Source organism: Oryzias latipes, chromosome 5, assembly GCF_002234675.1.
Source record: "Oryzias latipes chromosome 5, ASM223467v1".
NCBI classification, from domain to species: Eukaryota; Metazoa; Chordata; class Actinopteri; order Beloniformes; family Adrianichthyidae; genus Oryzias; species Oryzias latipes.
In genome coordinates this window covers 1,566,237-1,590,053 of record NC_019863.2, presented here as the reverse complement: position 1 = coordinate 1,590,053, position 23,817 = coordinate 1,566,237, and the positions used below count along the sequence as shown (strand labels likewise).

The 23,817-nt window shown below is 40.9% G+C and overlaps 1 protein-coding gene across 4 annotated transcripts in view; it reads left to right on the top strand.

Moving 5' to 3' along the window:
* LOC101162194 (disco-interacting protein 2 homolog B-A) overlaps positions 1 to 23,817 on the top strand; it is a 57,793-nt gene extending 33,976 nt beyond the window's left edge. For 2 of the 4 annotated variants that reach the window (XM_020701452.2, XM_011494574.3), the window contains 31 exons: positions 83 to 174; positions 1,300 to 1,410; positions 1,995 to 2,118; positions 2,283 to 2,392; positions 2,504 to 2,606; positions 2,690 to 2,754; positions 4,386 to 4,479; positions 4,553 to 4,672; positions 4,767 to 4,881; positions 5,137 to 5,276; positions 6,635 to 6,771; positions 6,888 to 6,968; positions 7,047 to 7,174; positions 7,344 to 7,458; positions 8,466 to 8,667; positions 10,554 to 10,666; positions 10,878 to 10,901; positions 11,200 to 11,280; positions 11,407 to 11,530; positions 11,630 to 11,751; positions 11,958 to 12,069; positions 13,299 to 13,408; positions 15,206 to 15,336; positions 15,424 to 15,592; positions 15,684 to 15,854; positions 15,943 to 16,004; positions 17,493 to 17,550; positions 17,621 to 17,695; positions 17,778 to 17,952; positions 18,040 to 18,163; positions 19,153 to 23,817. In XM_020701452.2, coding sequence (XP_020557111.1) covers positions 83 to 174; positions 1,300 to 1,410; positions 1,995 to 2,118; positions 2,283 to 2,392; positions 2,504 to 2,606; positions 2,690 to 2,754; positions 4,386 to 4,479; positions 4,553 to 4,672; positions 4,767 to 4,881; positions 5,137 to 5,276; positions 6,635 to 6,771; positions 6,888 to 6,968; positions 7,047 to 7,174; positions 7,344 to 7,458; positions 8,466 to 8,667; positions 10,554 to 10,666; positions 10,878 to 10,901; positions 11,200 to 11,280; positions 11,407 to 11,530; positions 11,630 to 11,751; positions 11,958 to 12,069; positions 13,299 to 13,408; positions 15,206 to 15,336; positions 15,424 to 15,592; positions 15,684 to 15,854; positions 15,943 to 16,004; positions 17,493 to 17,550; positions 17,621 to 17,695; positions 17,778 to 17,952; positions 18,040 to 18,163; positions 19,153 to 19,405 — 3,641 coding nt within the window. In that variant the 3' untranslated portion in view covers positions 19,406 to 23,817. The remainder of the gene's footprint in view (positions 1 to 82; positions 175 to 1,299; positions 1,411 to 1,994; positions 2,119 to 2,282; positions 2,393 to 2,503; positions 2,607 to 2,689; positions 2,755 to 4,385; positions 4,480 to 4,552; positions 4,673 to 4,766; positions 4,882 to 5,136; positions 5,277 to 6,634; positions 6,772 to 6,887; positions 6,969 to 7,046; positions 7,175 to 7,343; positions 7,459 to 8,465; positions 8,668 to 10,553; positions 10,667 to 10,877; positions 10,902 to 11,199; positions 11,281 to 11,406; positions 11,531 to 11,629; positions 11,752 to 11,957; positions 12,070 to 13,298; positions 13,409 to 15,205; positions 15,337 to 15,423; positions 15,593 to 15,683; positions 15,855 to 15,942; positions 16,005 to 17,492; positions 17,551 to 17,620; positions 17,696 to 17,777; positions 17,953 to 18,039; positions 18,164 to 19,152) is intronic. The other 2 variants (XM_020701453.2, XM_004086148.4) reach the window with 1 other exon arrangement.

The following is a 23,817-nucleotide window of genomic DNA, read 5'->3' as shown; positions in this document are numbered from 1 at the left end:
TCAAAGGCAGTGTTTTTCAAAAGATTGTCTTGGCAGCGAGAAGGTGTGTTGCCTCCTTCTCATCCCACCTTCTGTCCGACAGGGAAACTCTGGAGTCGCAGCGTGAAACTGGCGTACACGCTCCTTAACAAGCTAGGAGCCAAGAACGAGCAGATCCTCAAACCTGGAGACAGGGTGGGGGGCACACTCACACCCATTTATTTAGATCAGTGTCCTACGATAAAGACTTTGTCAGTTTTTTACCAAGATGTTGGAGTGTCTGATTTAATTCTGCAATTTTTGATAAATGTTCTAAATTTGTGTTTAAATCATTTTTGAACTACTAATATGTTAGCAACAAACAAGATGAGACATAAGGATCTGAATTTGACACGTCTGATTTGATAATCAGACGACTTGATCCAAGATTATAGAACACCTGCCCATCAAAGCCTTAGTCACACGCATCTGAATGGCGATTGACGGGGTCGGGCTCGTGAAGGGGCGTGTAGAGAGGACAGCCTGGATCTTAAGGGGGGTCGCAGGTGTGTCTTGCAGTTCCCTTGAGGCTCATACAGCCACCTCAAGGGACATCGTGAGAAGGGAATGTACCATTGTTGTGCATGTGATAAATGTATCATGAAGTATCTGTAAGGAGTATTTGTAAGAAGGATGTAAGTTGCATGCACTTTTGACACATGGGTGATGCTGTTGCATGGTGCCCTAATACTTTAGTTGTTAGTAATCTGCAAATATTTGCTCCTTACTGACCGTGCATGAATGCTGCACGTACGTAGGTGTGCACGTGATGCATAATTGCCCACATGTTGCCCGTAGGATATCCACACAAACTAAACTTTGATTGTCTAATGTCCTAATTTTCTAACAACCAGGCTGCACACAAGGAGGAGCACTTATTCAACGAACAGCACTCCTTGTCCACAGGGTTTGGGAATTCTAAAATAATCAAAATTCTGTACGACCGTCCTGCGTCTCACCCGCTTCGCCCTTACTCACCCACTCCCTGTTGTGTGTTCCCTACGACCTGTCACCTGCAGCATGGCAGTAGAAAAAATGTATTTGAACGTTTTCTCACTGAGTTGTTGACGACCTTGACAGTTCATTAGGGCCATCTGTGTACCTCCTGTAGGTTTGGCCATTTTTTGCCTACATAAGGATGGCTGTGACTAAGGCTCATTTTAGCTAAATTTGACATTTAGAACAAACACTTTTGAAAAATGATTTCAAAAAGCTTCTAATGCAAAAGTACACAGGAATGCATAAAACATTCTTTAACTGAAAATCCTATATTTTGGCTAGGTTGCATTGGTGTACCCCAACAGTGATCCTGGGATGTTCTGGGTAGCTTTCTACGGCTGCCTCCTGGCTGAGGTCATACCTGTACCTATTGAGGTTCCACTGTCTCGGAAGGTTGGAAAAAACAATAACAGTGGCTGCGTTTCCATTACACACATGAGAAAAAGATACATTCAAATTTCTGCCACGGCACTATCGCTCATTGTCATCTATCAAAGGAGACGTCGGCGTCTTATTCAGGTGGGGAGGGGGGGGGTCTAGAGATGTAGCCATTTTGGGAAATGGTTGGTGATTTAACAGTAACTGTGGAACCAACAATTCCACATGACACGCTCAACTTTTGATGTGCTGTGTGATGCTGTGGCGCCCGCTGTGCAGCGCCCAAGGCAGCCACTTCCTACCAAGAAGTGCTTTGCCATCCGGTTGTTGGTCGTGGGACTCATTATGTTTGAAAAAAGTGTTTCCAATTCAGTTTGCAAAATATGTTAATTTCAATACCCCTCAAAAAACCCCTCCTCCAAGTCCAAGAACTTTTTTTGATAAATAAATGTGAGGTTGTTTTATTTTTTAATTGTCATATTTCCGTTGGGCATATTTATTATCGCTAATCCAAATTGCACAATTTCCCAGTTGGTGGAAACGCAGCTAGAGTTAGAAATATTCTGTTTGTGGCTCTTTTTCATGTGTTACATTTTCAGGATGCAGGCATCAGCCAGGTGGGCTTCCTGCTTGGAAGCTGTGGCGTAGGTCTGGCTTTAACCAGTGAAATCTGCTTGAAAGGCCTACCCAAGACCCCCACTGGGGAAATACTGCAGTTCAAAGGTGCTCAAGCTCCATCCTAAAAGAAACATGTCTACTTGAAGATGTAACACCATGTATTGTTTTTATAAGCGCTGATTTGTTTCTCCCACACAGAAGAGGGGTTACGGCTTACTGTTGTTTAAAAATGAGAAGTGACACATGTTTCTGATCACTTTCTTTGGCAGGCTGGCCTCGACTTAAGTGGGTGATAACAGACTCAAAGTACCTGACCAAGCCGTCTAGAGACTGGCAGCCGCACATCCCCACTGCTAATACTGATCCTGCATACATCGAAGTAACAGCTGCTCTGAAAAAACTCTAAAATAACGTTCAGCCTCTTTCTTTCATGATGTTTTTAGTAACACAAGAATCTTTTAAACCCAGTGTGGTGTGATGTTTCTTGTAGTATAAGGCGAGTAAGGACGGCACGGTGGTGGGTGTGGCTGTGTCCAAAGTGGCCATGCTGACTCACTGCCAAGCGCTCACCCAAGCCTGTAACTACTGTGAGGGTGAGTAGATCACCTTTGTCCACACAGTTGAAGTAATCATCAGCAGTAAAACTCTAGTCAACTGCATTTTTTCTATTTTTAAGGGGAAACTTTAGTGAATGTCCTGGACTTCAAAAAGGATATGGGCTTATGGCATGGAGTTCTCTCGGTGGGTGTTCATGTCCATTACTGCATGTTGCACATTAACATACAAAGACATAAGACATATACACTTTATTAGGCCCACATTGCTAGTACCAGGTTGAACCCCATTTTGCCCTCAAAACTGCCTCAATCCTTGGTAGCGTAGATTCAACAAGGTACTGGATGAAAGACAGCATCACAAAGTTGCTGCAGATTTGTCAGCTGCACATCCATGATGCCAATCTCCTGTTGCACCACATCTTAAAGAAGTTCTGTTGGGTTGAGATCTGGTGACTGTGGAGGCCATTTGAGTCCAGAGAACTCATAGTCATGTTCTAGAAACCAGTCTGAGATGATTCCAGCTTTATGACATGGTTCCTTGCTGGAAGTAACATCTGAAGATGGTAAACTGTGGTCAGAAAAGGATGGACATGGTCATCAACAATAGTCCGGTAGGCTGTGGTGTTGGAACCATGCTCGAAAATATCCCCCACACTATGAAACCACCACCAGCAGCTTTAACTGATGATATAATTTAGGATGGATCTTTACTTTCATGTTGTTGATGCTAATTTCTGACCCTACCATAAGAATGTAGCAGCAGAAATGGAGACTCATCAGACCAGACAACGTTTTTCTAATCTTCCATGGTCCAGTTATGGTGAGCCTGTGTGGATTGTAGCCTCAGTTTCCTGTTCTTAGCTGACAGGAGTGGCACCCAGTGTGGTCTTCAGCTGCTGTAGTCCATCTGCCTCCAGGTTGGATGTGTTGAGTGTTCAGAGATGCTCTTCTGCAGATCTCTGTTGGAACCAGTGGTTCTTTGAGTTCCTGTTGTCTTTCTATCAGATGGAACCAGTCTGGTCATTCTCCTCTGATCTCTGGCAACAACAAGGCATTTCCCCCCACAGAACTGCCGCTCACTGGATAGTTTCTCTTTTTCAAACCATTCTCTGTAAAGCCTGGAGAAGGTTGTGGGGGAAAATCCTAGTAAATGAGCAGTATCTGAAATCCTGAGACCAGCCTGTCTGGCACCAACAACCAAGTCACTTCAATCACCTTTCTTCCCCGTTCTGATTCTCTGTTTGAACTGCAGCAGATTGTCTTGCCCATGTCTGCATGCCTAAATGCATTGAAATCAGAAATTTGCATTAAAGAGCAGCTGTCCCCAATAAAGTGGCCATTGAGTTACGCTAAGTCTAAGCTGATTTTATTTACTGGAAATATTTAACTTTCTGAGGCATCATAGGTCTATTTGTTTTTTCATTAAAGGCATACAGATGTTTATTTTGACTATTTCTACATCTTGTAATAATGTGTTAAATTTATCAAACAAAAACAAAGGGTTAAGAAAATGGACCAATTTTAATGCTATCCAGTCTATTAAATAAATGAGTATTGATTATGGTTGCTGTTAAAAGCAGGATATACCTCTAAAAGAAGATTGCAGTAATAAAACTGAAATAAACCACTCATTTACTTTATTACTTTATTGTAAAAATGTAAACAATTTATAGTCTTCTGGAAATGAACCCAACAGTTCTAACTTTCCCTGAATTCAGTATCAGATTTCTCAGTGTCAAAAGACGAACTAAATGCAAAAATCATGAAAAGGTGCTGTTAGAATCATTGGAGTTGTTGATAAAGCCTTTTTTCCAGGCTGTCATGAACCGGATCCACACCATCAGCGTTCCCTATGCAGTGATGAAAGCGTGTCCTCTCTCCTGGGTTCAGAGGGTCCACATTCATAAAGGTAAAAGATCCCGCATTACCTGAAGCACCTGGGTGGCAAAAACAAACCAACAGTGTCTGTAACTGCTGAACAGCTCGAATAGCTTTGGTGAAATGCCGTGACCTGCACTGGGCTATGATGGCTCATCGGGAACAGAGAGACACCAGCCTGGCGTCGTTACGAATGCTAATCGTTGCTGATGGTTCAAATCCCTGTGAGTACTTCCCGACACCCAGCTTCACTGAAATGAACTTTGAAGTTACTAAATGTAGATGTAGCGCTGAAATCCTGTTTCTGTCCTTTTGCAGGGTCTGTGTCCTCCTGTGATGCCTTCCTAAATGTTTTTCAGTCTCACGGGCTGAAACCGGAGGTGATTTGCCCTTGTGCCACCTCTCCTGAGGCCATGACAGTAGCTATTCGGAGGTATTCCATCATTCCAGTTTCATGGAGCTGTTTTCTTTTCTTTTATGAGACTCAAAATAAAATTGAGGATCACCAGTTCAGCCCTGCAACAGTCTGGTGGCCTGTCCAGGGTGTACTCAGCCTTTACCCAACAGTGGCTGGGATAGGCTCCAGCAACCCCATGATCCCGACAGGAATCCAGCAGGTTTAGAGGATGACTGGAGTAAGGGACAGATGGGATGGATTTAAACATGTGATCAAACTCTTTTTGTGCAGACCCGGAGTCCCGGGCGCACCCCTCCCTGCGCGTGCCATCCTTTCTTTGAGCGGCCTGAGCCATGGTGTCATCAGGGTCAACACCGAGGACAAGAACTCTGCCCTGACTGTGCAAGATGTGGGACATGTCATGCCTGGAGGTGAGGGTTGAAGGAGGCGTACATGAGTCAGGAGGAAAGCTTGATGAAAGCTTGAGGGGAAGCCAAGTGAGCCACAGAAGAGCTCCAACTCTATTCAAATATTATGTCTTTATTGTTTTTGTCCACAAATCCTTCCAAATAATTATAAATGCACCATTTTCTTAAGTTGGTTATTAAGGTTCAACTCTGATCATCTTTTGATCCCAGTGGTCTTTTAATCATGATTATGCTGTTTTAGCCAAAATCAAAATGAGACTCTCCCACTAGCTTACAGCTCTTCACACCCCCAACCTAACATTACCGCTGCAACAAAAATGGCGAGCAATATCAGCGTTAGCCAGCCGTACAGTTTATATCCAGATTCCAGCTCAGACGAGGAAAGCAAAGACGTTCATGGATCTATTTGTCTGTAATCGGATGAATCAGAATGGAGCAGAGCAGGGAGCTTGTGACCCGCCCAGCATATTTTCTGTCACTTACACTCTTTTTCAAATGGCATTTTTTTCATTTTCGTCTGAATCACAATAATTAGAAAAAAGAAATAGTGTTTCCTCGCTATATTGTGATTCACCCTTCGAGGTCTCACTGTTTTGCTGACTATTTTGCATGCCTTTTTTTTCTCTGCATTCTGCATCCAGATAAAGAGACACAGAACGTTCAGATCCAACCTTTGTTTCCATTCTATGATACTGCTTTTATTTTACTACAAAGGTTTGAACTTGAGAGATCTATCAAGAGAAAAAATGTGAAAGTGTTCCTGTGCGTGAACATCTGTGCTTTTACTTCACGGATTTCACCTGTCACAGTTATTTATGGATCGTATCCCCCACAATGAACGAAGAAACACTACCGGTACTCAGAAATGCTATTTTAACTTTTATTGTCTTCTTTTGTATTTTTTGGACTTTAGAGATCTGAAGCTTTTATAACCTGTTTTGGCTTTTTACTGCTTTAGTCTTGGAATTTGACATTTTACACGTTTTTATACATTAAGGTTGTGTGTTACACATTTTCTGACAAAGTAAATGAACAATTCAAATGTGTTTTAGCAAATTCAGAATGGCATATTGTTTACGCCCCCATAGAGATCTTTGTCTAGAACTCCAATTACAGTTTACTTACTTTAGAGACAACAGAAAATAGAGACAAAATGTATTGTCATGTGATTCTTTCTTTTCTCAAAAAGACGACACCATTTCTTTGAGAAGGTTGTAAAACTCTGCATCCATTGAAATACTTCTCATCTTTTAACCGTACATCTGCTTTGCAATCACAGCCTGAAACAAATGTTTGTCTTTTACAAAGTCGCCTCCTTGAATACACTTCTGTGAATGTTATTATTGCTTTTCTCTCCCTAGCTCTGATGTGCATAGTTAGACCTGATGGACCTCCTCAGCTCTGTAAAACGGATCAAATTGGAGAAATCATAATCAACTCGCGCGCCGGCGGCACCATGTATTACGGCCTGCCTGGACTCACCAAAAACACTTTTGAGGTTTGAGCATCAGGCGTAAGGCCACAGCCTGCATGTGTAGACACAAACTGCATTACAGTGGAAGTAGGGCGACTGTATTGCTTAACCTTTCCTGTCCTGTGATTGGGGGTGTTCAGGTAATCCCAGTGAACGCCAACGGAGTTCCCATCGGAGAGATTCCGTTTGTGCGGTCGGGACTGCTCGGGTTTGTGGGCCCAGTAAGCTCAGTTCTTTTCAGTCTGTTGGAACGCCACCCACTTCCTCGGTTTTACAGGGTTTTAACTCTGCCCCCACAGGGTAGTTTGATCTTTGTGGTGGGGAAGATAGAAGGCCTGTTGATGGTGAGTGGAAGAAGACACAACGCTGACGACTTAGTGGCCACCGCTCTGGCTGTTGAGCCAGTCAAGACGGTGTACCGTGGGAGGTGAAGAAAAACTCACTTCATTTCAGGCAAAGTGCAGAACTTGTGATTGTTGCCATCTAGTGGTTTTGGCGAAACACAACCCATTAAATGGGTCACTTTTTCAAGCTGCCAGGAAGTCCTGCCTAATTATGGGAATCTGATCTTCTGGGTGTTCTGAACTGTTTGCCAGGATCGCTGTGTTTTCAGTCACTGTGTTCTACGATGAAAGAGTGGTCATCGTGGCAGAACAGAGGCCAGACGCCAGTGAGGAGGACAGCTTCCAGTGGATGAGCAGGGTGCTACAGGTATGCCTCATCATGGTGTTGATCTTTGATATTTTCCTTGTTTGCGTTAGAGTCTTAATCCTGCAATCCCATTTGAATAAATTCTATGTCAAGGGATGCCATAAATCTCAGCCTAAAGCTGAATCTCTTAGGACTTTCTGCATTTTTCAGTTTCCCACTGGGCAGAACATGTCTATTAGATAACTGTTATACATCTAGACATCTGGACAGCTCAGAAACTCTATTATGTTACTCTAATAGATGTGTAACAATAGTGTTGTAAAAGATATCTGCTAAGGGTGCCCAAATCCAGGCTCGAAGGCCAGCCTCCTGCTAGTTTCCAGAAACCTGCCTTATCTGCTGTTGATTATCTGGATCAGATGTATTTGCCAATAAGGAGCTTCAATGAAAGGGATGATTGGAATACACACTAATCTTTGGATATTTATGGATGTCTCTTAGAGTACTTTTAAAACTTTTACTAGATAAAAAATAAACACTGCTATATTACATCCATCCACCCATTCATCTCCAGACTCCACTGAATGCCTTTGCCTGTTGGGCAAAGGTGAAGTACACCTTGAACAGGTTGCTAGTTTGTCATAGGGCCACTCACGCCGAGGGGCAAGTTAGACATATCAGTTAACCTATGAAACGTGTGTTTCAACTGTGGGAGGAACCCACGCATGCACTGGGAGAACATGCAAACTTTACACAGAAATGTTCCAGCTGGGAGTCACATTGCCTTAAAGCGAAAGAGCTAACCACTTTGCCACCGTACAGCCTTTTTGTTCACAGACAACTAGTAATAAAAGTTCCACATTCCAAGATGCAGCAAACATTTCTGCTATATCTACCTGGGGTTGAAGGTCTCAGAAACTTCAACACAACAACCCAACATACAGTATTTGCCAACATATATGTGGAGCTTCATGTATGAGCAGCACAAAAATCAGAACATCACGTCTTCATTTAGTTTTTATTGCTGATCTATATTACCTAACATTCTGATTCTGTGTTTTTTAAAGGCTATTGAGAGCATCCACCAGGTAGGCCTCTACTGTCTGGCTCTCGTCCCAGCCAACACCTTACCCAAAACCCCCCTGGGTGGCATCCACATCTCCGATACCAAGCAGTTCTTCTTGGAGGGCAGTCTGCACCCCTGCAACATCCTGATGTGTCCTCATACTTGTGTCACAAACTTGCCCAAGCCCCGGCAGAAGCAGCCAGGTGAGTCTGGACGTCGTCATGTTTGGCATTGGCCGTCAGGTACTGTATCACTGAAGATGACAGAAAATGCTTTTGTTTAAACTGTGGCTCACTCTGTCAAACTGAACAATTATGGGCTACAATTCTCTCTGTTTATAAATATGTGGAAAAATATGGTTACAAAGATGTTCTTTTAAAAAGAAATTTCCTTTTTAAATCCAAAGCTCTTTGTTTGGCTCATCTCATGTGATTAGTTTGTCTGTGTTTCTGTCCTGTGGCTCACAGACCAACTGAAAAACATGAAAGAGGTCTGTCATCTTCACCATACATGAACTTCAACTGTGAGAGAAAATGACAAAAAAATCGCATTGTCTGATTTTTAAAGAATTTATTTGGGTTAGTAGGGGTGGGATTACATAAACTTGCTTCTTCCTGCTCCTTTTCAAGCAATAAATCAAGCTCTACTTATACTTTAGTTAATGATGACTATATTTAATTAAGCAAGTGTGATTTTAGTGACTTTTCTGTAACGTTTATTTTCTGTCTTTTTAATCTATGCATTTCATTTCTGCAATTAGTTTGATAAATATGTGTGTAAATATGTGTACATTTGTAAATTATGGTGGAAAATAAGTATTTGGTCAATAACAAAAGTAAATCTCAATACTTGTTTATATACTTTTGCTGTCAGTGATAGAAGTAAAACGCTTTAAACACTGTAGCTCTTATTTTGGTCCATTCCTCCATGCAGATCTCCTCTAAAGCTGTGGTGTTTGGGGGCTGTCACTGGGCAACACAGACTTCCTCTGAAAATGTTCTCTGAGGTTGAGGTCCAAAGACTGGCTAGGCCACTCCAGGACCTTGAAATGCTTCTTATGAAGCCACTCCTTTGTTACCCGGGGAGTGTGTTTGGGATGGTTGTCATCGATTCAGTCACATCTTCAATCCCATCGATGATGGAAGAAGGTTTTCACTCCAATTCTAAAGATACATGGCCCATTCAATCTTTCCTTAACACTGCTGAGTCATCCTGGTCCCTTTGCAAAAAACATTCCCAAAGCATGACGTTTCCACCTCCATTCCTGTCCCTGCCGACATGACAAGTTGAGTTTTTCCCAATAAATGCTATTTTGGTTTCATCTGTTCATACAGTATGATTTTCTCATTGCTCTCTTCAGGATCATCCAAATGCTCTCTAGCAGACTGTAGACGGTTCTGCACATGTTCTGGCTTTAGCAGGGGGACACGTCTGGCCCTGCAGGGTTTGAATCCCTGGTGGTGTAGTGTGTTACTGATGGTAGCCTTTGTTACTTTGGTCCCAGCTCTCTGCAGGTCATTCACTAGGTCCCCCGTGTGGTTCTGGGATTTTTACTCACCGTTCTTGTGATCATTTTGACGCTCAGATTGAGATTATCAGTGGTCTTGTATGTCTTCCATTTCCTAATAAATTCTCCCACAGTTGATTTCCTCACACCGAGCTGCTTTCCTATTACAGATTCAGTCTGGTGCAGGTCAACAATCTGGTTTCTGGTGTTCTTAGACAGCTCTTTGGTCTTGGCCACAGTGGAGTTTGGAGTGTGACTGTTTGAGGTTGTGGACGGGTGTCTTTACAGACGATCGGTTCAAAAAGGTGCCATGAATATTTCTTATTAAAGAAAAAGTTACAGGTTGTGCGAGCCAGGAATCATGCTTGTTTGTAGTTGACAAAATACTTATTTTACCGAGGAATTTATTTCTTTAAAAAATTATACAATGGGATTTTCTGAAATCCCCCCACTCTGTCTCTCATAGTTAAAGTGTATCTATGATGAAAATTGCAGACCTCTCATCTTTTTCCCTGGGAGAACTTTTTTCTATTCTTGGCTCCACCTTACTTTCTGGTTACAGTTTGTTTTTTTCTATTGTAGTTGGTGTTGGCCCTGCATCTGTCATGGTGGGCAACCTGGTGGCGGGGAAGCGGATCGCTCAGGCCGCAGGAAGGGACCTCGGCTTGATCGAAGACCAGGATCTGGTCCGCAAGGTAGTTTATCCTGTTTATCCTGTGAAGACATAAAAACTAAACTTGGTTGTCGACCCGGTTGACTGTTAATAGCATGTCCTCTGACAACATCAGAAACCGTGCATGTGATTAACAAAAAAACCTTAAAGTCTTTATGACAGGATTTTGTAGAATTCTGACCTAATAGAGAAAAGCGCTTCATCTGTGTGCTCTCCTTTCTCTCTGGGTGTAGCTCTGTATGTGGCCCACTGTGATGGTAAGAACATTAGTTCCCTTTAGGCATCTCCTCCAACCCCTTTGTCATTCTGGTCATACTCTAATCTGTTTTGTATTTGTGTTTTATTTTGTGATGTTTCTGAGCATGGTTGTTTGTTTCTACATGATACACACCATGTGTGGTTATCCTTTATTTAATATTTCCCCATTCACAGTTGTTATTTTAAAAGCTTCATTTGTTTTAAAGTCGTGAACTCCTATGTCACATTGGCTTTTTATTTACATGTAGAGTTTTCAGGCATACTAATATGTTTTTGAATCTTTTCTTCTATTTGCAGCATCAGTATTTAACCGAGGCTCTTCAGTGGAGGGCCCAAACTGATCCAGACCACGTCCTCTATGTTCTCCTGAATGCAAAGGTACCAAGTTGAACTGTCCAGACATTTTACCGTCTCTTTTGAATATACAGATTTGAGCCAGTGTTCTGTCGATCAGAATGTTTGAGATGTTTTGACATAAACTGTAAGCTGCTGGTTTCTTGTCAGGGTGTGACTGTAGGAACAGCCACTTGTGTCCAGCTTTACAAACGGGCAGAGAAGATCGCTGCAGCTCTCACTGAGAAAGGTAGCATCAACACTGGTGACAATGTGGTTCTTCTTTATCCTCCTGGCAAGTACTTTTGACTTTCTATGCACATTTTTTTCTCCATAAATATGAATTACTGTGAAACTAAACCATCTTATGTCTTTGTGTTTGACTCTTTTTCAGGCATTGATTTGATTGCAGCCTTCTACGGTTGTCTATATGCTGGATGTGTTCCTGTAAATGTCCGACCTCCACATCCTCAGAACCTGGCTGCCACGCTGCCAACCGTCCGGATGATTATTGATGTGAGTGGGAGGCTCCATGAGCATTTTTGTAGCTTGTGTCAGTTCATTTCTAGGAGCATTTTCCAGAACCTTTGTATTATTTCCGCATTTTATTGGTGTTTGGTTTGTTAAAGTGTTTTTATTTCTCCTATTGGATGCATTTTTCTTATATTTGTTTATGTAAGGGTTCTATAATGTCTCTAATGCCTGTTTCTTGTTGTTGTTAGGTCAGTAAAGCTGGATGTATCCTTACAACTCAAAACCTCATGAGAATTCTGCGCTCCAAAGAAGCTGCCGTCTCTGTCAACATTAAGACTTGGCCAACAATTATTGATACAGGTAGAAACCATGTTATGCAGTTCAGATAAACTCGTTATTGAGATGCACTTACATCATTTTACATACACTGTTCCCTCATTTATCACGGGGGGGTTACATTCTAGAAAATACCCCGTGATAGGGGAAATCCATAAAGTAGGAGTAAAGATGTTTGAAGGCAGTAAAAGCCGTGTCACATAGTCACTACGTACATTTTGCACATGTTGCACACATGAAAATTGGTCAGACGTGAATATACGTGGAAAAAAGGAGAAAGGTTGTGGCTTCTATGGGAAATTTTCACATAGAATTTCTCAATTTTCACTAATGAGCCATGTTAAAACCACAGAAGAAATACAAATAAACCACGCAAAGAACACGTAAATCAACATAGAGCAGGAACCGTGCGAGATTATTGGGCTGTTTATATGGAGTTCATTAGTGATTTGGGCAGCAATTATGTAATATGAAAATGATATGTGTGCCATATACACAATACAAAAGTTGTATATTTGTGGTACATGCTTTAAAAGTCTGTTAGATATTAGTGGAATGGCGGTGGAAAAGCCACAAATTTGCAGATGCATTTCACAAAAATTTGGTAGAACTGTATACGATTTATGTAATAACTGCATCTAAACTGTGTCAAATACACATAAACTGTGTAATTTTCAACCAATCAAAAACTTTAAAAAAAGCTCCAAAACCGAATTCGCGTAAAGAGCCGTTGGCCGAAACCCTCGACGGACATCTTTGCAGATCGACGAATGACAAATGCTAGAAACAAATATGAATTTCAGATATCATGCATGGATCATGAAAGACACATTTCATATGTGGAAAAGGCACAAAATATATGTAGTGGCTGTGTGACTCTGCCTTAAAACTCCTCACTACACACTTTCTACAGACAGACATGAACATTTTCACAGGTTTCTTTCTTCTTTAGACCTTCATAGAATAATAAGTCTAGGATTCTAGAAATATAGCAAGGATCTGCTTGTGTTTGCAGATTTATGTAGCTTTGGAGAGCAGCATGTATCTGTATAGCAGGCACTGCACAGAGGAGATTGATTGACAAGGTCTCCAGCCAATCAGGACACAGAACACAGTGTGCTGTTAAAAAAAACCCTGTGAGACAGCGTGAACCATGATATAGCGAGGGAACTCTGTAAATTTCTAAATAAATGACAGCACAAGCTAAATGGTTCCTTTTTGTTTTATTGCTTGTTTTGGGTTTATGTTTGCAGATGATCTTCCTCGCCGCCGACCTCCACAAATTTATAAACCGCCCACTGCAGAGATGATAGCTTATCTAGATTTCAGTGTGTCTACTACAGGCATGCTCACTGGTGTCAAGGTAAAACCTCTAAACTCATCTTCTCAGTCCAAACATGAACGCTGCAAAGTAAAACAATCTCTCAGTTCAAGTCCTGCACTTCTCCTCCGCTTATTGTGTGGTTAAAAATTGAACAAACACATTTGTTCAATAGTTTGGGTTTCAGCTGACCATCAAAGTCACCATGAACTCCAATCACATTCATCTCTAAACATTATTAGGTGGGTTAGACCAGTGGTTCTCTAAACCTTTCTACCCCCCCCCCCCCCCCTTAACACTTTTTTTGGGGGGGAAAGGTTGGATAAAAAATCCAAACCTTTTGTGATTTCCAGAAGTACAATCCTTGAGCAAATGGAATGAACACGGAACAACAGGAACTCTGCCAAGAGACAGCTGCTGACCAAGACCCACTGACCGGTCAAAGAGATCAGAAAGACTGCATACTAACTATGGGGCAGTGATCAACAGCAGACACAGAAGTATCTGTACATAGGACGACAATAAGCTCCACATCTTATAGATTTGGGATTTATAGCAGAATGCTACATCTTGACTTTGCCATGTGGGACACTCCCTAGATGTCTGGAGGAAGGCGGTCTGGTCCAATGACATTAAAATTGAACTTTTTTAGCCGTCCAAGGAAACAGTACATGCAGACCCCACATGTCCCATCACTCAAAGAACACAAATTCCCCACTGGGAAACAGAGTGGTGGCAGCATCATGCTGGGGGGAGGTTCTTGAGCCGAACCTGTAGAGCTCTGCGTGTGATCTGAGGCTAGAACAGAGCTTCCCCTCCCAGCAGGACAATGACCCCAAACACACAGCAAATCCAACACAATAGTGGTTTAAGGAGAACATGCAAATGTGATGGAATGGCCCAAAGCCCAGACCTCAATCCAACAGAAAATCTACAGTCAGACTTAAAGTGTGATGTTGACATGTGCAAACCATCAAACCTGAAGGAGCTGGAGCCGTTTAACAGGGAGGAATAGGCAACAATCCCAGTGATAAGATGTGACAGGCTCACTGAGATGAACCTAAAGGGACTTGGAGCTGTGACTGCTGCTCTACAGACTATTGACTTTAGGGGGTGAACAGTTCTGTATGTTGACTTTCTGTATATTTTGTACTATTTGTTGGTTGCGAGGCTGCACAGTGGTCCAGTGGTTAGCACTTTCGCCTCAGTGAGAAGGCCCTGGTTCAAATCTCTGCTGGGTCCTTTCTGGGTGGAGTTTGCATGTTCTCCACGTCCATCTGTGGGTTTTCTCCGGGCACTCCAGCTCACTCCCACGGTCAAATAACTTCACTCAATAGCTTCATTGGTTAATTGGTTACTGTGATGTGTCCCTAGGTGTGAGTGAGTTTGTTTGTGCGTTGTGTGGCCCTGCGACACCGTCTTTGCTCGGCAGTAGCCGGGTTATGCTCTGGCAGCTCTGTGGACCCAAGAGGCATACAGCTGATTAATAAATGGATGGAGGGATTGTTGTTGACTTCACAATAAAATAATAGAACATCTTAAAAGTGTGGGCATGTTCTGTAATGTATAGGATGCAAAATCTTAAACAATCCATGGCAAGTCCAGGTTTTGAGGTACTGAAACACTAAATGGGGGTGAATACTTTTGCAATTCACTAATGTGCATCTCTACATGAGCACATTTTTTTAATCTAAATAAGATTAAACAAGTAGTTATGTGTTCATTGGTTCCCCCCCCCACCACCACCACCACCACCATCCTCCCCAGTTTACAATGACTTCTGCTTTACAGTTGTTTTCTAGATAATTGATTGATGATTCTTCGGTGTGTTTGTATCAGATCTCTCATGCAGCAGTCAGTGCGTTGTGTCGCTCCATCAAGCTCCAGTGTGAACTCTACTCCTCTCGCCAAATAGCCATCTGTCTGGATCCATACTGCGGTCTGGGCTTTGTCTTGTGGTGCCTCGCAAGGTAACGGCACACGCTCGCATACTTTTGTAGACCGATTGGTCATGCATGTGAACTCACATCACGGCTCTTTGGGATGTTTTCTGTCAGTGTTTACTCAGGTCATCAGTCCATCCTCATTCCTCCCTTTGAGCTGGAGAGCTGCTTGTCTTTGTGGCTTAGCACGCTCAGCCAGTATCGCATCAGAGACACCTTTTGTTCTTACTCTGTGATGGAGCTCTGCACCAAAGGCCTGGGCACTCAGACAGAGTTGCTGAAAGTAAGGACTACACACAAAGAATCCTTCTTCACAAAGTATTGGGTGTCGTAAATCATACTGTTGTGTGTGTGTGTTTGTGTTTGTGTTTCAGGCCCGAGGTGTCAACCTGTCATGCGTGCGGAGTTGTGTGGTGATTGCAGAGGAGCGGCCTCGCCTTGCTCTCTCACAGTCCTTTTCCAAGCTGTTTAAGGATGTGGGACTGTCCTCCAGAGCGGTCAGCACCGCGTTTGGCTCCAGAGTTAACCTGGCGGTCTGTCTGCAGGTAAACCACCTGACTGAATATGGCTGCATATGTCAACTTCAAATCTTGCCTAGAAAAATCTTGTGCTAACTTATTTTGGGTCTTACAGGGTACCACTGGTCCTGATCCCTGCACGGTTTATGTAGACATGAAGTCTCTGCGCCATGACAGGCGAGTTATGGAAACGGTTTTCATTAATAATGATGTTAGAAAAGCAAGCCAGTAAAATGAAATCATAAAGTAGCCCCGACCCTTTGCAGATGCTGGGTTTTGAGCTTTTAAAAAGCAGCCTGTTGACTTTACAATATTTGCTTTTTCTTTTTTTGTTTTATATCCTCATGGTTCAGGCTGAATTAATGGGTGAATTTGTAAAACAAATTGATCAACAATGTTCTTGTTGAGGAGCTCTGTAGTCTGGACTTTGATAGACCCAGACAATGTTCTTGCTTTCATACCTTTGTCTCTTGCCCACAGAGATTTCTCCAGAATCCAGTTTGAATCCAGTCATGACACATGTACAATAGAATCACCATTAGTTTAATAATACACATAAAGAAAATACACAAATAATCAACTTATGTTAGTTCCGTTACCCACTCTTGATGTTCTTGTGGCATTTATCTGATGGTGGAGGACATAGACAGAGAAAATAAAGATGGAAGTTGCATTTCTGAGTATTTATTTACTCAAATTGTTGTGAATTGTTTGCATGTTTGCATGTTCTCCCCGTGCATGCGTGGGTTTTCTCCGGGATCTCCGGCTTCCTCCCACCATCCAAAAACATGCTTCATAGGTCGATTGGCAACTCTAAATTGTCCATAGGTGTGAGAGTGAATGGATGTGTGATTGAGGATATTCCACCCTGCGACAGACTGGCGACCAGTCCAGGGCATCCCTTGCCTACGCCCAAGTGGCCGGGATAGGCTCCAGCAACCCCGTGACCCCGAAAGGAAATAAACAGTCAAGAAGATGAATGAATGAATGTTGTGAATCAGGAGCAGATGAAAAAATATAATTTGTAAAAACTTGTAACTTGTAACTGCTCCGCTCCATTCTGATTCATCCACTGTCAGACAAATAGATCCATGAATGTCTTTGTTTTCCTCGTCTGAGCTGGAATCTGTTTCTAAACTGAGATATCTCTGATATTGCTCACCATTTTGTTGTACTACTAATGTTAGGTTGTGAGGGTCTGTAAGCTAGCACGAGAGAGTGTAAACAGAGAGCTCTCAGTAACAGGGGGGGAAAAGGGGGGCACCACAGTTTTTTGCCAAGAAAACAGCATAATCATAATTAAAAGACAGCTGGAAACGCTTTGAAAGTTGATCAGAAGAGGATCAGAATGAGACTTTCAATTTTTTTTTGCTTGTATATATTTCAATTTGACTCTTTTGTCATTATAAACTTATTTTTTTATTGACACTAGCATGGTATAAAATGTCATTATTAAAATAATAGTAAGTACTGTACATATGCATGTTTTAGAATGTACCATTCATTTAATAAATGACCACAAGAATTTTGTTTAATGTACAGTACAGACCAAAAGTTTGGACACACCTTCTCATTCAAATGAATGGGAAGGTGTGTCCAAACTTCTGGTCTCATGTCTCAAATATGTATTCATGCATAGATTTATACATATCTAATCTCTTTCAGAGTGAGGCTGGTGGAAAGAGGAGCACCTCAGAGTCTCCCTCTTATGGAGTCTGGCAAGGTGAGAGAAGTTGCAGACGGGGAAATCCTTCACTGAAGACATTTTAACAATCTGTTCTTATCATATCCAGATACTGCCAGGCGTTCGAGTAATTATAGTAAACCCAGAGACCAAAGGCCCACTTGGGGACTCGCATTTAGGCGAGGTAGGGCAAAAAAGCTTCTTCTTCTTTGGCTGTGATGACAGCTGCACGGTATAGAGTGACACCTCCCTCCCATCTCTGTCAGATCTGGGTGAATAGCCCCCATAATGCCAGTGGTTACTACACCATCTATGGAGAGGAAGGTCTCCAGGCTGACCACTTCAACACCAAGCTCAGCTTTGGAGACCCACACACTCTGTGGGCCAGAACTGGTTATTTGGGTTTTGTGAAGAGAACAGAGCTTCTGGATGCTAGCGGGGGTAAACAGAGTGACAGAGCTCCAACGTCCATCAAAAGCAAAGCCTGTTGGTTTGGGTTTCTGATTCTGCCCGTGTTTGTGCTCTCAGACCGCCATGACGCTCTTTTTGTGGTGGGCTCACTGGATGAGACGTTGGAGCTGCGGGGTCTGCGCTACCACCCCACTGACATCGAAACATCCGTTTCTCGAGCTCATCGAAGTATTGCTGAGAGGTGAGAAATACAGTCAACAGCACTTCTTGGAAAAGCCAGAGCTAAAACAGAGAAGGCCGGAAAACCAACACTAATCCTGTGTTTTAGAAGAGTCCCACTACATGGAGGAGGAAAAAGAGCCTTCATTTATCACACCTAAATAAAATACTGCTTCTTTTTTGTTGGAGTACATTTCAAAGAAAGTTTTTTCTGGGAGAAGCTTAGCCTTAGAACTCATATTTGATTGATTGATTGGTATTTTCCAAAAAAGTAAAACAAGGCAAAAAAATTAAATAAAGGCACATAGATATGTAAAATCTATTTGCAATAGTAATTCATAAATTTGTTAAAAATAAATACAATAAAAGGATTCTATAAACTTGACATGACAATTGTTCCTAATCATAAATTGACATATAGCACACATACATATATATTACATTGAATTAATAAAATATAATGATTTTTAAATAGTTTGATTATTTGCCTAAAAGGGAGTTGGAGGAGGGAAATGTTTGTTATTCCATCCATTTTGTGACGTACTTACCTTGTTTTTAAATAATTTAAATAAAATGATCATGCTTTTCTTCATCCTTTCAAAGTAAACTACATCCATATATATGATAATATATTACCTTTGGCACACTAAAAAAACATGTTTTTTCATGAAATAGGAGTAAGATGACTCGATCTGTGACCCCGCCTTTCTCTGGGTGTGAATGGATCGAAATACAGCTTTGTGAGGAATTTTTGTGAGGAATAAACATTATTTTTAAAAGCTCAAAAAGTTGATTTTGCATGGTATAGGCGCTTTAAGCATAATATTAAATAGTCAAGTAAATGAGATTGAAATTTTATGTACTAATTCTTATGAAAGGAAAGTCATTACTATGTTTTGATTGACGTCTAAACACCAGTTCTCACAGGATTTTCCTTCTTTTAGGTTATTGGATGGTAACGGATGAGCAAGTTAAAAGAGCAGTGAATCACGGTTATCCTTTCCTTCACAGTGCTGTCTTTACATGGACCAACCTCCTGGTGGTGGTGTCTGAGCTGTGTGGTTCGGAGCAGGACGCCCTGGACTTGGTTCCTCTGATCACCAACGTGGTCCTCGAGGAGCACCACCTCATTGTGGGCGTGGTGGTCATCGTGGACCCCGGTGTCATACCCATCAACTCGAGAGGAGAGAAGCAGCGCATGCACCTACGGGACTCCTTCCTTGCTGACCAGCTTGATCCCATCTACGTTGCTTACAACATGTGAGCACTTCAGGTGGACCGGCCTTTATTGCTTCTCTTCAGCACCATCATTGGAGTGACTGGCTGGGTGGTGCGTCTGAGGCATGAACCAACATGTGCTGACACCCAGCCCTGTGTGACACCAGCATATCTTGGCCACTGCATGCCTGTAATTGGTTTTGGCATTGTTCACTGTGGTTTTATATATTGATAGAATTTTGCAAATAAGACAGAAGCGACATTTAACTTTGAAATCCGAAGAAAGTCTGAGTCACTTTTTTCAGTTAAAGAAAGGGTAAAAGGCAGTCCCTCTAGGAGTTTGTAATGTTGGGTTGCAAGTTTTAATGCAAATTCATCTTAAATATTTCCCATACTCACAATTTGACAAAATTTAACCCAATATTTATTTAGTCCTCATTTAGCACTTCATATGAAGAATGCTCATAGAACGCGGTTCTCTTCCATTTATCTATAAAACAGCACCTCACAACCAAGATTGTCTCAAAGCACTACACAAAAATGACAAAAACATCAAACAGAGCTTTATTCAATTGAATTGTTTTAAATCATTGTAGTCCAGAAAATTCCAATAAGGACAAATGATGCTAAATCTTTTGGTTCAATACAAATGATATAAATGATACAAATAATACGAATGACAGTGAGTGGTTTGTGGAACAGACTGGGTTACTCCATCAAATGGTTTACTGTGAAATACCCACCCTGGACTTTACACTCAGCTTTACACTCAGCAATACCTCAAATAAGACATAAAAGAATATTTAGTTTGTCTAGACTGGTCTTAAAGGATATTGGTATAAACTTATTTTTTTTAAATATCTAAATGACAAAGAAAGTGGCATCAGTTTTTGTTTAACCAAAAACAAAACAGAAATTTGACAGATTCACAACTCTAACGCTGACACCGACTGAAGAGTCATGACCAGCAAGTGGAAATGTCACAGAACATGATTAAAAAGGTTTCCTGTTTTTTTTATGACTTGGTTGAGACCAGTGGGGCATTTTTTAGGTTTAGTTCACTTTTTTTCCTTTAAGGTTTAAGTAAGCAGTCAAATGAAAAATGAATATAGTTTTAACGCCGCGTCACACAGCCACTACGTACAGTTTGAGCAAAGTGCACGGATGAAAATTGGTCATACGTGAATATATGTGGAAAAAGGGAGAAAAGTTGTGGTTTTTACATGAAATTTCTACAGATTTATCACTAATGAGCCATGTTAAAACCATGGAAGTAGCATGAATAAACCACGCAAAGAACATGTAAATCATCGTAGAGCATGAACTGTGCGTGATTATTGCGTTGTTTATATGCAATTCATTAGTGATTTGTGCGTCAATTATGTAATTTGAAAGTACTATGTGCGGCGCATACGCGATATAAAAGTTATACATCTGTGGCACATGCATGAAAAGTCTGTTAGACAGACGTGGAAAGGTTGTGGAAAGCCAAAATTTTGCGGATGCACCTTGCAAAAATCACACACAACTGTGGGAGATTTACGTAATAATTGCGTATAAACTATGTATCACAAAAGACACATCTCATCCGTGGAAAATGAGAAAAATGTACATAGTGGCTGTGACATGACCTTTAAGAGACCATAGAAAGTCTTAAATTTAACTTTTATATAAACCTGTTGGACGTTCGAAAGAACGCCTAAAACTAAAAGATTCCAGTCACAAAAAGGTGTCGTCACAGTGATGCATCAACGTCTGTTACTGTCATTCAATTCCAGATCAAATAAAAGTGAAACAGAAGTTATGAAGGTTTACATTAACAGAGTGTATGTGTTTGCACAAACAGAAACGAAACAAATATGTTTACAAATAATAGTTCAATCAAAACACCTAAAGGTGCAGTAAATGCAGTGTGTGGTGTTTAAATGAAGAGGAGAAAATACTCATGTAACATTAACATTGGTAACAGTGGAGTGAGTTATCTGACCCCTTTCTTTTGATTTAAACTGGAGTTTTGTTGTCACTTTTTCTATATGTTCAACAAAAATCAAGCAACAACAGACAAAAAACCCCTGGAGGGACTGAAAAGTAGCACAGTGGATCATCTTCATTGTGAAAATCTGCTTTTGTTTCTGTATGTGAAATATTTTTACATGCAAGTTTCAAACTGATGCATGTTCTGAGTCATTTTTTTAACCAGATATTATGAAAAGAGCAGTGGGCATAAAATGAAAGCTTACTGCTTCCCCTATTAGAACGAAGCCAAATACATTTTCATCCTCTAAAATAATTCCTGCCTTACGAGACTTCAGCCATACATTCCTGATTCCACTTTTATTATGCGGATTCTCCTTTGACTTGGAAATCGTGATATAACACGTTCAAAACAAAGAGGAAAGAGGCCATATTCTGCAGTGTAACAAAAGTCTTCTTGTATTTTAGATACTGTATGTTACTGTATAGTTATTTTTAACTGTATACATTTATAAATAACTTTCCGCTCTGAATTGTTAGTTTCTGCATGCAAACTTAAGCGCAATACTGAAACATTAGCAGAGAGAAGATTGTAAATAACAGTTGCACAAGCCTTTTATTTGGCTATGCAAGGCTAAAGAAGTTGCTTTAGCACATTGTTAGCTTTGTTATGACACTAAAGTTTATCAAAATCCTCTATTTTATTATACAAGGGAGGCATTTTGACTACAGGTTAAGAGAAATAGGATATTTTCCGAATCTGGGGTGAGAGTGTTCGGGTTTACAGGAAGGGCTAGCTAGCACTGTTAAAGGCAAGAGCCTTCTCTTGTCAGCCAGTAGGGGGAGCTGTTTGAGGGGTTGGACCAATGCTCTGTTTTCAGGCTACCAGATCATTTTGTGAAACCAAGAACCACTATTGTCATCTGATATTCACTGCACTTATGCTGCTGAAAAGGTACCCGTTTGTTGGCACATTCTGGCTTTCCATGGAAACGTTTCACCCGTGTTTGTCTTGATACGGTTTTGTAAATATTTCATTTGAAATTCTAAAGGCATTGCTGTTGTAGTCAATAGAAACAAGTGTCAAGAGTCGTCTGTATTCAGTCACTGGATTTTCTTTAATCACTTGGGTATGCAGCTGCAAAGCTGAGCCACATTGAAAACATCTGTGATTGGCAAGGAAAGACGCCTCCAAGCAAAATGTTTCGCATCAGGGTGCACTTGCAAACTGCATTTGGTATCTTGCAATCTTGTGCTTTCCTTGTGATCTCTGTCATAATTTAAATGATGTTTGTTGTGGCTTGTAGTTTTTTCAGTAATGAATCCTGAAATGTAAATAGGTTTTTATCCCGTCACAACATTCATCCAGGTCAGTCCTCTAATTATTAATAATAGACAGGATTGATTCTCATTGTATTGATGCACTTTGGTTGGAGTTAAAGGATTTTCTTTTACTCTGTGGTCTTCAATTACCCCGCTTTCACATTACATGAAATTGTAGCCATGCTCTGCTTTGGTTTTTCCTTTGGCTCCATTTGGCAGCCAACTAAAAAGTGAATCCTGCATCCAGAATGGCAGCACGGCTGTCGAGTGCAGGAAGTAGTGAACTGATTTTGGTAGATTTCATTTGATTGCACAGGGAAATGGGGGTAGATTGTATGAAGTTCTACATTCAGGGAGTAAAACTCATAATGCAGGGACGGACCCTGTGGTCCCATGATGCAATCTGGTCTGACTTCATAACATGTCAGCATTTTTTCAAGACGGGTCCCTCTTAAATCCCAACTGTAAAAAAACAAAAACCTGAGAACATCAACCTGCTTCGCCAGGAAGTCTACAAGGGCTTCTTCTAGTTTCCACTCCTGTTTTACTATTATAACTTCTACACTATGCAATCCTCAAGATGGTGCAGTTAAATGTTTGAAGCATGCACAGTTTGGGTGAATAAACATTGTTTTTATTGTTTGTTGATTTATTTTATTAAAAACAAAAAAACAAATATATATATATATATATATATATATATAAATAGAATGAGAGAATGACAGATTTTTAAAATTTAAAAAAAAGATTTCTATATCCTCCTCTTCTGTTGATGAGAAAAGCATTTGAGTTGATGCACTCCCATTAGGTTGAACTTCAAACATCTGGTGAAATGGACACTCTCCTCACAAGGATGTGATCTAACAAGGAATCCTTAATCCTGGGGATACCTTTGATTTTCATAGAGGTCAAAACTAAAGACAATATTTTATTTTTCCGTTGTCTCAATTCTTTTCTATTTTGGAATGTTTGCATTTGTTTTATACTTATTAATAAGTAATGCAGAATAAACAGTCATTTAATCAATTCAACTGTCTAAAATATTTGTATTTTCCTATTATTTAAAAAGACATTAACTGAGCGTGGGCTCTTTAAGTTTGGGATTGTTTTTGTGTTGTGTGCAAAAAAATCCAAATAAAATACTGTAATCTGGTTTTAAAA